We start from the raw sequence: 16,560 nt of genomic DNA on the forward strand, positions 1-16,560 counted from the left end.
TTTGTGGTAATTTGTTACAGAAGCAATCAGAAACTAATACAAAGCCCTCAGCTCAGTTTTAGCAGCTCTGACATGCCACTCAAGGAGTTCTGGTTGCATGGTGGTTAAGGCATTTGGCTGCTAACCAAAAGGTTGGTAGTTCAAACCCACCATCCATTCCATGGAAGAAAGATGAGGCTGGCTGCTTTCATAAAGACTTACAGCCTTGGAAGCCCAATAGTGGTTGCTGAGTCATAATCAACTCGACTGCAGTGAACGAGTGGGTGACATACTCCTCAAGCACCCTGCCTTTCTTTGCCACAATTCATATGACACACTATTTTGACTTCTTATTCAACCACCATAGTCTCACCCACTGACTGCACCTGCAACCAGGTGCTCAGTGAATGTGTTTGGAGGGAATGATAACCAGTCATCTCTCTATCCCCAGATCGAATCAGGACAATTCCTCAATCTACAACACTTTTGTTCTACTCTACTCACAATACATTTGCTGCTATTATTTTCACCAATCCTAAAATGTATCTATAATACTCAAATTCTATTTAAGACTTTCCTAAAATTTTTGGCTGTCTCTGATCTTTCCCTTTGATGCCCCATTTCTAGTATACATTAAAATCATACTGCATTAAGAGGTCCCTGTATGGTGCAAATAGGAGCTCTGATGGCATAGTCCCTAAGGCAGTTGACTGCTAACCAGAAGGCTGGTAGTTCAAACCCACCAGCCACTCCTCAGAAGGAAGACTGGGCAATCTACTTCTGTAGAGATACTGCCTCAGAAACCCAAGGAGGGGTTGCTATGAGTCAAATCAACTTGATGGCAGTGAGTTTGGTTTTTGAGTTTTTGTATGATGCAAATGGCTTGCTCTTGACTACTAACCTGAAGGTTGGTGGTTTGAACCTACTCAGCACTGCTGTGGAAGAAAGGCCTGGAAAGTTGTCTTCATAAAGATCACAGGAAAAACAAAACAAAACAAAACAAAACTTACGGTGCTCTGGTCTACTCTTCTACTCTGTAACACAAAGGATCCATGAGTCAGAATCAACTCAACAGAAAGGTGTTAGGGGTTTGTTTGTTTTTGTATGTTTGACAGGTTCATTTATGTAACTTTTAAGTTCCTAATTAAACTAAAGATCTCCTAAGGACCAGAGTAGGAGCTCTGGTAGCATAGTGCCTAAGGCACTTGACTGCTAACCAGAAGGCTGGCAGTTCACACTCACCAGCCACTCCTCGGAAGGAAGGTTGGGCAATCAACTTCCACAGTGATACTGCCTCGGAAACCCAAGGAGGGGTCACTATGAGTTGGGTCTGACTCAATGGCACATAACAACAACAACAAGGACCACAGTATCAGGATCAATGTTCTATACCCTAGTTTGATGAGTAGTGTCTAGGATCTTAAAAGTATCTAAGACACAACTATTGGTCTCTTCCTGACTAAAGCAAAGGAGAGAGAAGAAAACCAAAGACTCAAGGAAGCAATTAGTCCAAAGGGCTAATGGTTCACATGAACCACAGCCTCCTCTAGCCTGAGACCAGAGGAACTAGATGGTGCTGGGCTACCATTACGAAAACCACTCTGATTGGGATCATAATGGAAGATCCTGGTCAGAGAGGGAGAAAAATTTAGAACAAAATTCAAAATCATAAAAAAAGACCAGATCTATTGGTCTGGTAGAGACTAGAAGGACCTGTGTCTATTGCCCTAAGCTTCCCTTCCAACATGGATCTGAAGCTTAATTCCCAGAGCACATCTTTCAACCAAATAAAAGACTCATGTATAAATAAACAATAATACACGTGAGGGATATGCTCCATAGAACAATCAACTGTAAGAGACCAAAAGGCTTTTCCAGATTTTGATTTTTGTATATAAAAGTAAAATGTTCAGTCCCAAATGACTCAACATTTAATATCCCACAATGCCTCATCATTATTTTAAATGACATGCTTGAGTCAGGGGGTGGCAGTGAGCCCAAACGTAACTACCAAGGTTTGGTCCTACCTGGGCCAGCCAGAGATGATGTCAGATTGGCTTCATCAGGCTTACATAAAGATCTTAAACAGCTGGCTATGGGTCCTAGCAAATAATAGCAATTGTAAACATAGCCAAGAACTAGGAAAGCAACACTGCTTCCTTTGCTACTAAGTTTCCAAACAGTATCCTTCACTTTCCACAGGTGAGGCTTCAGGCTAGACCAGAGTTTTGTTTCTCCTTCACTGCATTCCCATTTTATATTTAAAAGAAAGGTTAAATTCTTGTGTTGTTGTTGTTAGGTGGTGTCAAGTCGTTTCCAACTCATAGTGACCCTCTGCACAGCAGAACAAAAATTCTTGTAGTTCTCACAAAATTTTAAGCAAAGAAATATTCAGTAGCATGATATGGGAAATAATTTGACTTCTGTTTGTGAAGAAAGAAATAAGTAAATATTTAGAAAGATAACTAAACTTGGCATAGCTCAGGAATGATCCACAACCAACTGGTTATTAATGAAATAGTTCTTTCTTTTTAGAGTCACTTCAATATGTGATGTCATTCTCATTAAGTAAGTACAGAACAATTTTCCAACTAATAAAAATAAAAAATTGTAAACAGCTATGTTATTGGTGTTTGCAGCCCAGTTGATTCCAACTCCTAGTGTCCCTATAGGGCAGAGTAGAATTACCCCATAGAGTTTCTGGGCTGCAATCTTCACAGGAGCAAATCCCCAAGTCTTTTCTCCTGCAGAGTCACTGGTGGGTTTGAACTGCTGACCTTTTGGTTAGCAGCCAATTGTTTAACCATTGTGCCACCAGGGCTTCTTGTAAATAGCATTAACATAAAGTCAATGATTTCTTCTCCCAGTCAATCATAAAATTATTGAGGACATACTAGAAACATTTTTTTTTATTTGATTTAAACCCAGATGCCTAAACTCACAGAATTACAGGGTTTCAGCTAAAAATTTCTTGTCTAATAGCAACATTTCATAGATGCAGAAAGACCAAATAAGTTCAAATTATACAAAAATGAAACAGAGCAAAACATTTTCTAAGAAGGTAAATGCTTCAATTGTTTTATAAATTTAGGGCCCCATATCTAATTTCTCTTTTAATTTTTTTTTTGTCAGAAAATGTATGGCAAACCCCAGCTGTAAATACTGTGTGCCCCTGAGCAGGGTTTTGAGGTTTTCAAACCTTAATTCTTTCCAGGGTAAACTATGGCAAACCCCCTTGTCTACAGAATAATTAAAAGATTCAAATTGGAATTATGTATATGTATTTTGCAAACTATAAATTACCTCACATGGATGACAGAAAACAAAAGTCAGCTCCAACTCATGGTGACCCTTTGTGTGTCAGAGTAGAACCATCCTCCATAAAGTTTTCAATGGCTGATTTTTCAGGAGTAGATTGCCAAAGCTTTCTTCTGAAGCACCCACTGGGTGAACTCGAACCTCCAATTTTTTTGGTCAGCGGCTGAAGGCATTATTTGCTTGAGCCACCCAGGTACTCCTTCACACTGATAAATTACTTTATATCAGTCAGTGAATATCCATAATCCAAGATGTTACTATATTATTACAATTAGTTATTAGGCAACAAAAAAATCCTAGCTCCATCCCTTTTCTCAGGAGCTCTGGTGGCATAGTGCCTAAGGCATTTGACTGCTATCTAGAAGGCTGGCAGTTCAAACCCACTAGCCACTCCTAGGAAGAAAGACTGGGCAATCTTCTTCTGTAGTGATACCACCTTGGAAATCCAAGGAGGGGTCACTATGAGTCAGATCCAACTCAATGGCAGTGAGCTTGGTTTTGGTTTGGGCCCCTTTTCTCAAAGGTACAAAAAAAAACCCAAAACCAAACTCACTGCCATCAAGTTGATTCCAGCTCATAGTGACCCCCTTTGGGTTTCTGAGGCAGTAAATCTTCACTGAAGTAGACTGCCCAGTCTTCCTTCCATGGAGTGGCTGGTGGGTGGGTTTGAACTGCCAGCCTTCTGGTTAGCAGTCAAATGTCTGAAGTACTACGCCACCAGAGCTCCTTCAAAGGTTCAAAGAGTCACAAAAAAAGTTCAGAGCCTCAAATACAATAGGCACACCAGAAACACTTACTGAATGCCCAGGACCAAACCAAACCTCAGGAAATATGTTGGTAAATTCTTAAATGATGGATTTTCCTTACATTGAATTGAATACAATTTTAAATTTTTTTCTAAATTATATTTATTTTATTATTGTTGAGAATGTACACAGCAAACTATATACCACTTCAACAGTTTCTACATGTACAATTTAGTGACACTGATTACATTCTTCAAGTTGTACAACCATTCTCATCCTCCTTTTCTGAGTTGTTCCTCCTACTGCCTTCTAAAGGTTCCTATATAATCTTTTCACTGCTGTTGTCAATTTTATCCTACACAGATAAGTTCTTAACAGATGCATAATGCTCAAAGCTGATCTTTCTTTTTTTTTTTTTTACTAGTTAAGCTAAACTACTGTTCAGTTTTACGAAGGCTTCAGGGTATATTTTTGGTTTAGGGTTTAAAGATTATTTCAAAGCAATAGTATCAGGGGTTCATCCAGCCTCCATGACTCCAGAAAGTCTAGAGTCCATGAAAATTAGAAAGTATGTTATTTTCCCCCTTTTGATCAGGATTCTTCTATAGAATCTTTGATCAAAATGTTCAATAATGGTAGCCTGGCACCACTCAGTTCATATGGTCTCATAGCAAAGGAGGCCAATGTTCATAGAGACAATTAGCCACACATTCCATATCTTCTTCCCATTTCTTATTCTCCTTCCTCTGTTGCTCCACGTGAATAGAGACCAGTTGCTATGACTTAGCCACTGCAAGCTTTTAAGACCCCAGGCACTATGCAATTAGGAAAACAGAAGCAGAGCTCTGGTGGCACAGTGCCTAAGGCACTTGACTGCTAACCAGAAGGCTGGCGGTTCAGACCCACCAGCCACTCCTTGGAAGGAAGAATGGGCAATCTACTTCCGTAGTAATACTGCCTTGGAAACCCAAGGAGGGGTCGCTATGAGTTGGGTCCAACTCGACGGCACATAACAACAACAACAAATATGTTATCAGACCAAGTATTAGTATATCTCAAGAAATCATGACCCTAAACTTTGAAACAAGCAACCAAATTCCTTGAAGTGTTTGATTGCACATAATCAGCCTCAGCTCACATGGTAAATACATCTATCATAAACTTTTGCCAATTCAACTTTTTACAAGTATTTAACTTCTTGACATCAATTACTTTAATCAGCTGTGCAACCATACCCTTAACAATGCAATTTTCCCATCACCATGAATGTCCCTTTTTACCCTCCCTCCACCCCTGGTAACCACCAATAAACTTTGGCCTCTGTACATTTGTCTTTTCTTGTCTTTTTATGTGTGAAGTCAAATGTGTTTGTCTTTTTGTGAAAAGCTTATTTTGCTCAGCATAGGTATTCAAGCTCCATCCATCCACACTGAAGCATGTATCAAGACATGCTAAGCGGGACCTCACAAAAATCTAAAAATTTTGTTCATCAAAAGACTTTCCCAGAAAAGTGAAAAGACAAGTTGCCAACTGGGAGAATATCTTCAGAAACCATATATCCAATAAGAATCTAATTATCTATCTGTATCTATATTTATCTATATCTATATCTATATAACTTCACCAACTTAACAATGAAAAGACAAAAACTCAATCATGAAATGGGTAAAGGACTTGAATAAACATTTCACAAAAGAAGACATTCAAATGACTACTAGACACAAGAAAAGATGCTCAGCCTCATTAGCCATCAGAGAAATGCAAATCAAAACCACAACGAGGTACCATTTTACCCCCACCAGGATGGCAAAGGTTAAAAAACAAGCAAACAAAAAACCATGAAAATAACAAGTGTTGGTGAGGATGTGGGGAAACTGGAACCCTTATCTATTGCTTTGTGAGAATGCAAATTGGTACAGCCACTGTGGAAAACAGTGTGGCGGTTCCTTGAAAAAAACTAAAATTATAACTACTATAAATCCCAGCAATTCTACTCCTAACTCCTAGATATAAACCCAAAAGACTCAAAAGCAGAGACTCAAAAAGATACTTGTACGCCAATGTTCACTGCGGTACTATTCACAATAGCCAAAAGATAGAAACAACCTAAATGCCTATCAGTAGATGAATGGATAAACAAAATGTGGCACATGCATGCAATGCAATACTACTCAGCCTATGGGAGAAACGAAGTCTTGATACATGCTGTATTATGGATGGAATCTGAAGACATTATGCTGAGCGCAATAAAAACTAGATTATTAAACACAAATAGTTAAAGGAAAACAAATACACAAAACCCCTGTACTTAGCTATGCCATCCATGTGCAAACATTAAAAATCTGTTGTAGAAAATTGCGTATAGGCACATAAAGTTTAATCTACTACATATGCATATATCATTTTTTCTTTATGAGATCATTTTCCAGAGGATTTTTTTTTTTTATTTGGGTGAATATTTACAGAGCAAATTCACTTTCCATACAGCAGTTCACATATACTTTGTTGCATGTCATTGATCACAGCTTACCACAATGCAACAGCTCCCCTCCCACTTCCTCCCCAGTTACCTCTTCCCAGTGTCTATCCCTCCATACTCTCCTGCCACCTGAGCTGTCGCCCTGTGCATAAGCAGCCCTTACTTCTCCCATGATTGTTCTCTCCAGGGCGTGTGTCTACTTGAGGTAAATGTTTAACTCACATGCCTGTACTTTGTTTGGCTGGAAACCACAGGTGTGGGTTCAATTCCAGACCTGAAGGGCAGCTAGGGGCCATATTCTCAGTGGTTCCACCAGGCTCTATTGGACAAGAAAAACTGATCCCCACATTTTTTTTTTTTTGCCTCCAAATGATTTTGAGTTTTGTTCCACATTGTTCTCCCTCTCTATGCAGGATCTCCTACATCCCTTCCAAGTGGATGGCAATGGTAGCTGGGCACCATCTAGTTCTTCTGGTCTCATAGTTGTATAGGCTGCAGATCAGAGGGTGTACCAGTCGCTAGGACTGATTGTTTCCATTAACTTTGGTTTTCTTCTTTCTTCTTGACGAGGAGAGACCCATTGTTGCATCTAGATGGCAGCTTGCTAGCTTTTAAGATCCCAGTCGCTACTCACCAAAGTAGGAGGTGGAACAATGTTTTGTATAGTATGTTATGCCAATTGAGCTTGATGTCCCCTGTGACTATGGTCCCGAGCCCACAGGTTTAACTACACAGTCCCTCTGGGTAGCTAGCTGTGACCAAGCAGTGACCATAACCTTGCCCCTTGTCAGCTCTACTATACACCTGGGAATTCTTATCATTCACATAAACTTATAGGACCATTGTCTGCCAACCCTATATATGATCTTGGATACCCTCCCCATTTAGACATACCTAATTGTTTAGCCTGCCAGAGGACTATTTTAAATTGTGGGAAGACCCTCAATTTAGGTGGATTGACACAGTGGCTGCAACGATGGGCTCAAGCATAGCAAATATGTAAGGATGGCACAGGGCCTGGCAATGTTTCGTTCTAATGTACATACAGTCACTATGAGTTAGAGCTGACTTGATGGCACCTAACAACCACATTTTAAATTGTTCCACATTGTTTACATCAAAAAGTCCACTGAAATACACATCTCTTCACCTCAAAATCTTTATCTTGCTATGTCTTTTCCACCAATCCCAAACTGTTACATTGTGATCCTTCCAAAACCATTTGCCATCAAGTCAATTCTGACTCATAACAACTCTAGGGGGCAGCTGTGATCTTTACAGAAGCAGACTGTGACACTTTCTCCCACTGAGCAGCTGCTGGGTTCTAATTGCCAACCTTTCAGTTTCTAGACCAATTCTTAACAACTGTGCCACTACAGCTCCTTGTTGTGATCCTTTAGCTTGTTAGGTGCTAGTGAGTTGGTTCCAAGTCATAGCAATCCTATGTACAAAAGAACACAACACCGCCTGGTCCTGTGCCATCCTTACAATTGTTGCTTTGTTTAAACCCATCATTGCAGCCACTGCACGAATCCATCTTGTGGGCCTTCTCCTTTTGCACTGATTTTCTACTTTACCAACCATGATGCCCTTCTCCAGGGACCGTTCTCTCCTGACAACACATCCAAAGTAACTGAGATGAAGTCTCATCACACTTGCTAAGAAACTTTCTAGCTGTACTTCTTTCAAAACAGATTTGTTCGTACTTCTACCAGAAAGTCTATTTAATATTCTCTGCCAACATCTTAATTCAACGGCACCAATTCTTCCTTAGTTTTCCTAATTCACTGTCTAGCTTTCACATGCATATGTTATCGTGTTGTTAAGTGCTGTTGAATTGGCTCCAAGTCATAGAGACCCTATGCACAACAGAACAAAACACTGCCCGGTCCTATGCCAGTCTCACAATCCTTGCTATACCTGAGCCCATTGTTGCAGCCACTGTGTTGATCCATCTCATTGAGGGCTTTTCCCTTTTTCATTGACCTTCTACTTTTCCAAGTATGATATCCTTCTCCAGGATATCATGGATAACATGACCAAGTAGGTCAGACAAAGTCTGGGTATTCTCGCCTCAAAGGAACATTCCAGGTGCACTTCGTCCAGGGCAGATTTGTTAGTTCTTCTGGCAGTCGATGGTACTTTGAGTATTCTTCACCAACACCGCAACTCAAAAGCATCAACTCTTTTTCAGTCTTCCTTATTCATTGTCCAGCTCTCACATGTATATGAGGTGATTAAAAATACCATGGGTTGGGTTAGGCACACCTTAGTCTTCAAAGAGACATCTGTGCTCTTTAGCACTTTAAAGAGATCTTTTGCAGCAGATTTGCCCAGTGCAATATATCATCTGATGTCTTTGACTACTGCTTCCATTGATGTTGATTGTGGAACCAAGTAATATGAAATCTTGAGGTGATGGAAAATACCACAGCCTAGGTCAGTCACACCTTAGTCTTCAAAGTAACATACTTGCTCTTTAACACTTTAAAGACATCTTTTGCAACAGATTTGCCAAATGTAATACATGGCTTGATTTCCTGACTGCTGTTTCCATGGGTGTTGATTGTGGATCCAAGTAAAATGAAATCTTTATTCAATTTTAATCAAGTCCTCACACTAAAAGACCTGCCTTAAACAAAACTTCTAATTCTCAAAATCCTTCCCCCTCCAAGACACTACCAAAGCTATGTCAAGGTGATGTTTGATAAGCCATTATAAGCCAAAAACTCAGCTCTGTCTTATCAAAAAATAAATATACTACATTCAAAACACATTGTTACATAAATAAATATACTGCAAATAATAAAAGCTGAATTGCAGAAAATTATTTAGGTGGTGGTATTGATTAACAATTGACCAATAAATGGGTAGTATCTGACTACATGATATTCTAGAAGTCTGGTCCAGTGGTGAGGATGGCACAAGACCAGACAGTGCTTTGTTCTGCTGTATACAAGGTCTGGGGTTGCCGTGAGTTGGGTTTGACTCAATGGCAGTTGTTTGGTTTTAGGAGCTCTGGTAGTGTAGTGTCTAAAGGACTTGACTACTAATCAGAAGGCTGGAGGTCTAAACCCACCAGCCACTCCTTGGAAGGAAGGTTGGGCAATCTACTTCCGTAGTGATACCACCTCGGAAACTCAAGGAGGGGTCGTTATGAATCGGGTCTGACTCGACGGCACATAACAACAACAACATGAGTTGGAACCAACTCAATGACAGCTAACAACAACTGGCTCAGTGGTAGGATTTTTGCCTTTTATGAGAGAGAGAGAGAGACCCAGGTTTGATTCCCAGTCAGTACATCTCATACACACCCACTATCTTCCTATCAGTGGCAGCTTGTGTGTTGTTACAGTATTGAAAGATTCCAGTGGAACTTCCAGGCTAAGATGGACTAGGAAGAAAAGCCTGATCTACTTCCAAAAATCAGCCAAAGAAAACCCTATGGATCACAATGGTCCAATCCACAATGGATCATGGGATGACACTGGATTGGGTTTCGTATGGGGTCACTATGAGTCAGTAGCCAATGGCAGCTAACAACAACATACCTAAATATTAGTATTTTATTAATAGCTTAGATTTAAATTAAAAAATATAGAGAATATTCCCTACACTCTAGTCTTTGCCACATTGAGGTGTGGCAAAATTAAGAGATAATTTACAAAACCAAAATAAGGTTTATTAAGTAGTCAAGATGCAGTGTGGCATTCTGGATTGGATCTCAGGATGGTACAAGAACATCAGTTTAAAAACTGGCAAAAGCTAAATAAAGTCTGTAGTCTGGTTTATAATGTTGTGCCAATGTTAATTTCCTGTTTTGACAAATGTGCCATGATTGTGTAAAGGTATGAACGCTAGGAAAAACTGGGTCAAGGAAACTTTACTATCTTTGTAATTTTTCTATAAATCTAAATCATTCCAAAATAAATATTTTATTTCAAAAAATATTAGAGTGTTTACGAAGGGAACTGCACAGACCTCAGATGGGGAAGGTCAAGCATTAACTGGTCTCTGTTTTATTTCCCTCTTAACTCCACAAACCAAAACCTATTTCAAAGTCACAGCTCTGCCATGTATAAGCACACCAAGGAATTTATCTGAAAACATGCCGTTCCACTTGGCTCTATTACTGAGCACAGTTTCAGTGTGTACGCCCTTCTTCCTCACAAGGTCTGCTAAATTGGTTCTTAACTTCCATTTAGAATTGCTCAATACCTCTTCATGCATTCAGAGCTTCATCAGCCCACTTGGGACTTCAGTCCACTTCCCTGCCCACCCTAACTTGTGGTCAGCCACCTCAATTCTATCCTTGTTGACTCTAATTCCTTTCACCCTCTTGGCTTGCTCCAGGTCTAGATCACACCCTGTGCCTTTCTTCTCAGCTATTAAATGGTGGTATTCCTAATACATGCAGTGTTGTGAGGAGCAAATAAAGTAAGAAGTACAAGAACTCTGTGAACTCAAATTCACTCTACAGGCTAAACTATTATGACTATTATTGCTACTCAGTTATAGAACTATGCTAATTTGGTTGCTGTTATTAGTTGCTTCGAGTCTATTCTGACTCATGGTGACCCCATGTATGCAGAGTTAGAACTGCTCCATAGGGTTTCAAGGCTATGACCTTTCAGAAGCTGACTGCCAGGTCGGTCTTCTCAGGCACCTCTGGGTGGGTTCAAACCCCCAAACTTTTGCTTAGTAGTGAGAGCCCTTAACTATTTGTACTACCCAGCGACTCCATGCTGATTTGGAATAGAACAAATTTATGTTATTTTATGTCAACTGAATCTTTACTGAATTAGATAATTCTATTAGTTGTCTCTTAGTCATTTCTTATCACACTCCCTGTTATAGATTACATGGTGGCCCCCAAAAAATATTCCCAAAATAAGAATCATAACCCCCATACCTGTGGATATAATCCCATTTGGGAATAGGGTTTTCCTTGTTATGTTGATGAAGATATATCAGTGTAAAGTGTGTTCTAAACCTTTGAGTTATAAAGAGCAGCAAAGACAAAAGACATAGATACAAGAAAACAAAAATGTCTGGTGGGGTAGGGATGAGACAGATGCCTTGTGAAGGAACCTAGGAAGTCAGGGCTACAGAAACTAGATCTTCCTCCAGAACAAACACAGAGAGAAAGTTCCCATAGAGCTAGTACCTTACATTTGGACTTTTAGCCTCCTGAACAGTGGGGACATAAGTTTCTGTTCATTAAAGCAACTCACTTGTGGTATTTCTGTTACAGCAGCACTGGAAAACTGAGATATGCCCAAATTTGGCATTCTACTTGCGTTTTGGTACTTGTATTCTAGCCACGTTAGTCCTAGAATGTGACTAGAGTTCAGAGACGAGCTCTGTGATCCTCTCTAAATAATCTTGGGCAATAATAACCATATTCTTGAGCACATTTATTATATATATATATATATATATATATATATATATATGTATGTATATATATGTATATATGGATTGGGTTGAACTAATTGTAAGATACCTTGAATCTCTATGAATCTATGATTTCCTACTTTACTCAGAAAATTGATGGCATCAGTCAAACACTTTTAACTTCCCTCTTTTGTATTTCAAACTATTTCTGTATCCATCATCCATTCCTTCTCTTTTTCACTTAGATACTCCAATCATCTGTATTCTCCATCCAATATCTTCCTTCTTTTTTCTGGAAGTTGCCCATCCTCATCAGTATCTTCACTCTCACCCTCTCCAACTTCTTTCAAGCAATTACATATCTCCCTACCCTTGAAAGAGAAAATCCTCACTTGACCTGACTGCCCTCATAGCTGCTATCCTGTATCCCTCTCATTGCCACTTTTTGACAATAACTACCAGTATTTCACCTTCCACTTTCCTCAGTCTAAAACTTGTCTTCTACTAAGATCTTTTGCTAAACTCAATGTTCTGTCTCAGCCTTCATTTCTCAGTCCTATTGATGATATACTCTAAGCAACTCATCCTTCTTTAGCTCCCAGGTCCCTCATTATCCTAGTTTTGTCCCTGCATCTCCAATCCTGCTCTAAACAAGGCTATCTGTCATCAGTCTCTCTATCCTAATCAAAATTTGACCTTTCTCTTCAGCTGGCATCAGCACCTTGAGCTACCGCTCACATATGCTCCCGTTCTCAACCTCCCTGACACACCCTGCCTAAATCTGAAAATGCCACAGTACCCAAAGATCTTTAGCAAAAGATTTTAGTGGAAGACAAGTTTTAGACTGAAGAAAGTGGAAGGTGAAATAATGGTAGTTATTGCCAAAAGGTGGCAATGAGAGGAATATAGGATGGCAGCTATGAGGACAGCAGGGCCAAGTGAAGATATGACCAGCTCATTCCTCCTAACCTGGAAAACTGCCCAATCATCTTTGCTTCTTTCCTAAATGTCTTTTAAGTTATCAGTCAAAATGTGTCTCCCAGAAGTCCCTTCTTTTATTAGACTTAGTCACCCTAGTCTATGCTTCACCATCAGTCATCATCTAAAATATATAACCTCTCTTTCATCCCCCATCTCCCCACTCTTTAGACTTACTACACACCCTCATCACTTCCTATCTATACCATTTATAATACCCTCCCATTTTCCTTCTTTGTGGCAAATCTCTTCCCCTTCCGATACTTTCTCCATACCACTGACAGTGATAAGCTAATGTCTCTTCAAAAACTTTCCAGTGGCTTCCAGAGTCCATGCAATAAAGCCTGACTTCCTTCATAAGACTCTCAAGCTCCCTAGCCTACATCCCAAATACATATAGTTTATGCTCTAGCAATACCAAACTAATTTCAGTTCCCTGTGCCTAGCCCTCTGCCTGGAATGACTTTCCCTAACACTTGTCCATCTGATGAGTCCTCATGCATCTTTTCATCCTACACTCAACACTCACTTGACCCTTCTTTTCAAAAGCTTTTCCTGTTGTCTTCAAAGTCCAACCATGTCATCTGTGATAAAAATGAGCCTTGCACAGAGTTCTAATAAATCTCCTGTGGAGGTTGGGATTCCTTGAGGAGAGTTCTGTGTCATCTTTCAACTACCACTCCAGCATTTAATAACCAGGAACATTGCTTAGAGGGTAAGAAGTACTTTTGTCACTTGCTAATTCTCTAGAGAGAGCGCCTCTTCTCAGCAGAAGTCTTCAGCTCCTGCACGACTGGAATGTCATGTTAATAATATAATGATTGAAAGATTACAAATGGCAATGCATGAGAGTATACTATAATAGCAGGATATAATACGCCTCATTCACATCCTTAATTAATTCCCTAGGAGCTCTGCCTTTACTCCAACTTGAACAGAGATGGCATTTAAATAGTTTAAATGGACCAAATATTAACCAGCCTCCTCTATGCAAACTGATTTTAAAATAGCCCTTGACCTGGAAATACAGGTGAATTCAAATACACACCCTGATAAGAAAGGACAGACAGAAGGATAGAGTTCAATGTCTCAAAGCTTGCCAAGTCAGGAATTACTTGTGAAAAACTCTAAAAGTACAGCAATATTTTAGACACAGCTTGAATATGTTCATCATTCTAAGAAATCTTAACAAAACAGGCTACATATGGTGAAGCCTTCTCTCAGAAAACAAAATCGAGCTGGATTTATTAATAAAAACCAACAGTACAGTATTTATAAATTAATAAATAAATATGAAGTGAAATAACCAGTCACAGATAGCTAGAGACAATAGCCCTGAGTCAACTTAAACTACAGAAGTAGTTTCCATGTTAAATACATTAGGGTTTTGTGTGTGTTTTTTTTTAATAATCCAAATGGTATTTTATGCATGGTTTCCTGAACAAAACATGTTTTTCTTAATAAAAGCTTGTTAGCTTCTTCTAGTTAAGAAAGTCAACATGGGAAAGATGGTATTTCCTTGATTCCAAACTATACCAGTTCTAGAACAAAACAAAACCCAACCTCATTAATTCTATTTTTGGTCTAGTTTCCAAGGCAATTTTCACAAAGACTATTTTCAGCCCACTGTTTCTAGCTTTGTAACTTCAACCTTCAGTAGCTGAAAACTGACTATATTTTGTGTAATTCCTTAACACATATGTTCTGTCACAGACTGTCATTTTAGTCTACCTATTATCAAGGATAGGAAAAAAAAAAAGGGGTCTGTCATTCCACCAATTCTAAAGTTTCAGTCCTAAAAATCACTGTTAAGCATTTTATTCCATGTATACTGTGTGATACACTCCTTGTAGGGCTTTTAACATCGAATATATCAAGTTCATCAACATCAGGTTCCAGGGGGCCCCTTCCCCAATCAGAACTGCCAATGAGTCTCAGCAAAGTACAAACTGGAAAAGCAATCAGGAAGTTTAGGTTTTAGTTAGAAAAGGACACTGACTTGACCTTGGGGAAGCCACTTCATTTCTGCAGTTCATACTGCAATACCTGCTTCCAAAAAAGAATGTTTCTAGGAATAGTTTAAGAGCTTTGAACTTCCCGAATAAAATGGAATTTTATAGACAAAGTTTTATATTTTAAAAATTATATATATATATATATATATATATGTATATATGTATATATGTATGTATCTATATATAACTATTCTCTTGGCCAGTTTCCTAAACCAACAAGCCCATAAGGCCATAAACTATGTTTTTCAAAAGTTCCCACTTATACTACTAATTATCTAAAAAGCCTAAATCTGGCATTTCTCTGGTTTAAAATAGAATAGTGATGTTATAGCTACTTATTCTTAAATGTGAAGGAAATGCAATTAGTAAAAAAAAAAAAAAAAAAAGGAACAAGAGAATGAAAAATCCTCATGAATTAACATGCCTAGTTAAAGAAAATCTACTGGTAGACAGAAGAACTGCACTGTCTTTTCGCGGACTCAAAAGACGCTGGAAGATTACATTATGTCACGTGTATGATACTCTCAAACCTCCAAAACACATTACACTGAAAAAGGACAGAGGAAACGAAAGTGCTGATGGGGTAGCACAAGAAGCCAAGCCTCCAAAGGCAGGATCCAATGACATGTTAGAACTGAAGGTGCTTTTGGTAAATTTAGTCCTCACGAACTTGTTCCCTCTGAGAAGAGGTGTGAGGTGGTAGCAACTAGAAACCCGCAGCTCCTAAACTGGCAAGTTCCATCCCAGTTCTAGTGTCAGCCCCAGAGAGGTGGGGACTTGGATTGGAGAGACGATCAATTTTAGCAAAGTTGAATCAGACAGCTATCCCGAGCAGTTGTCACCGTCATCCTGGGTAGCGCACCATCACCGGGGGCTGGTTTCTCGACCCTACTTAGGTAAAGGAGTAAATGCAGCCAGGCCGGGAGGAAGGAAGGCGCAGCCGGCAGCTTGCAACTTCACCTGACATTCCGTGGGCCCCATTCTTGCTCCCAGGTGTCCCTGACCAAAGCAGGACCCAGCCAGACGCAAGTGTGCGCCTCTCGCGGCTCTACTTACTTTGTCGCTAGTACTCTCGGTTTCGTGGTCGCCGCCAGCCGCCTCTCCCTCGCGGGGCGGCGGCGCTACCGCTCCTCCAGGGCCGGAGCAGCCTCCCCGGTGCCTCAGCTCCAACATCTCCCGCTCCCGCGTGGCCTTGGCCGCCTCCTCCAGCGCCCCGAAACCCGAGCTGCGTGCGGGGTACGCTGGCCCCCCGCCTTGCCACCCCACAGGCGCTCACTCCAGGTGTGGCACGGCCGCGGCCACTAGCACCCCCTCAACCATAGAGCAGGAGCCACCGCTGCCGCCGCCGCGCCGAGTCACCCCCAAAACGGCATCAACGAGCGAGCGCTCGTGGCCGCCTCCAGCGATCGCTGCGCCGGCTGAGGGCGAGGAGCCGGCGTCAGGGGCCGCCTCGGGGTGCCCAGTAGGCTCGGGGCACCCAGCCCGAGAGGAGAGGCGGGGACGCGGCGGAGCGTGGCTGCCGGTTGCCAGGTGCACGTCTCCACGCAGAGGCCCAGGTGGGAGGAAAAGAAGGGGCGGGAAGCGAAGGGAGAAGCGTGACCCGCTTTGCAATTCGCAGGGCGCTGGTCTCCTTTGCCCAGCCACT

At 40.7% G+C, this 16,560-nt stretch overlaps 1 protein-coding gene across 1 annotated transcript in view; it reads right to left on the reverse strand.

The window, feature by feature from the left end:
- The window catches only part of CDS1 (CDP-diacylglycerol synthase 1), a 125,184-nt gene extending 109,096 nt beyond the window's left edge, over positions 1–16,088 (reverse strand). Inside the window, exon 1 of the mRNA XM_007948832.2 lies at positions 15,972–16,088. Within this exon, the coding sequence (XP_007947023.1) occupies positions 15,972–16,088 (117 nt within the window). The remainder of the gene's footprint in view (positions 1–15,971) is intronic.
- Between the last annotated feature and the right edge of the window lie 472 nt (positions 16,089–16,560).

This window comes from Orycteropus afer, unplaced genomic scaffold (genome assembly GCF_000298275.1).
Source record: "Orycteropus afer afer isolate SDZICR_OR568_19922 unplaced genomic scaffold, OryAfe1.0 scaffold00227, whole genome shotgun sequence".
Classification (NCBI taxonomy): Eukaryota; Metazoa; Chordata; class Mammalia; order Tubulidentata; family Orycteropodidae; genus Orycteropus; species Orycteropus afer.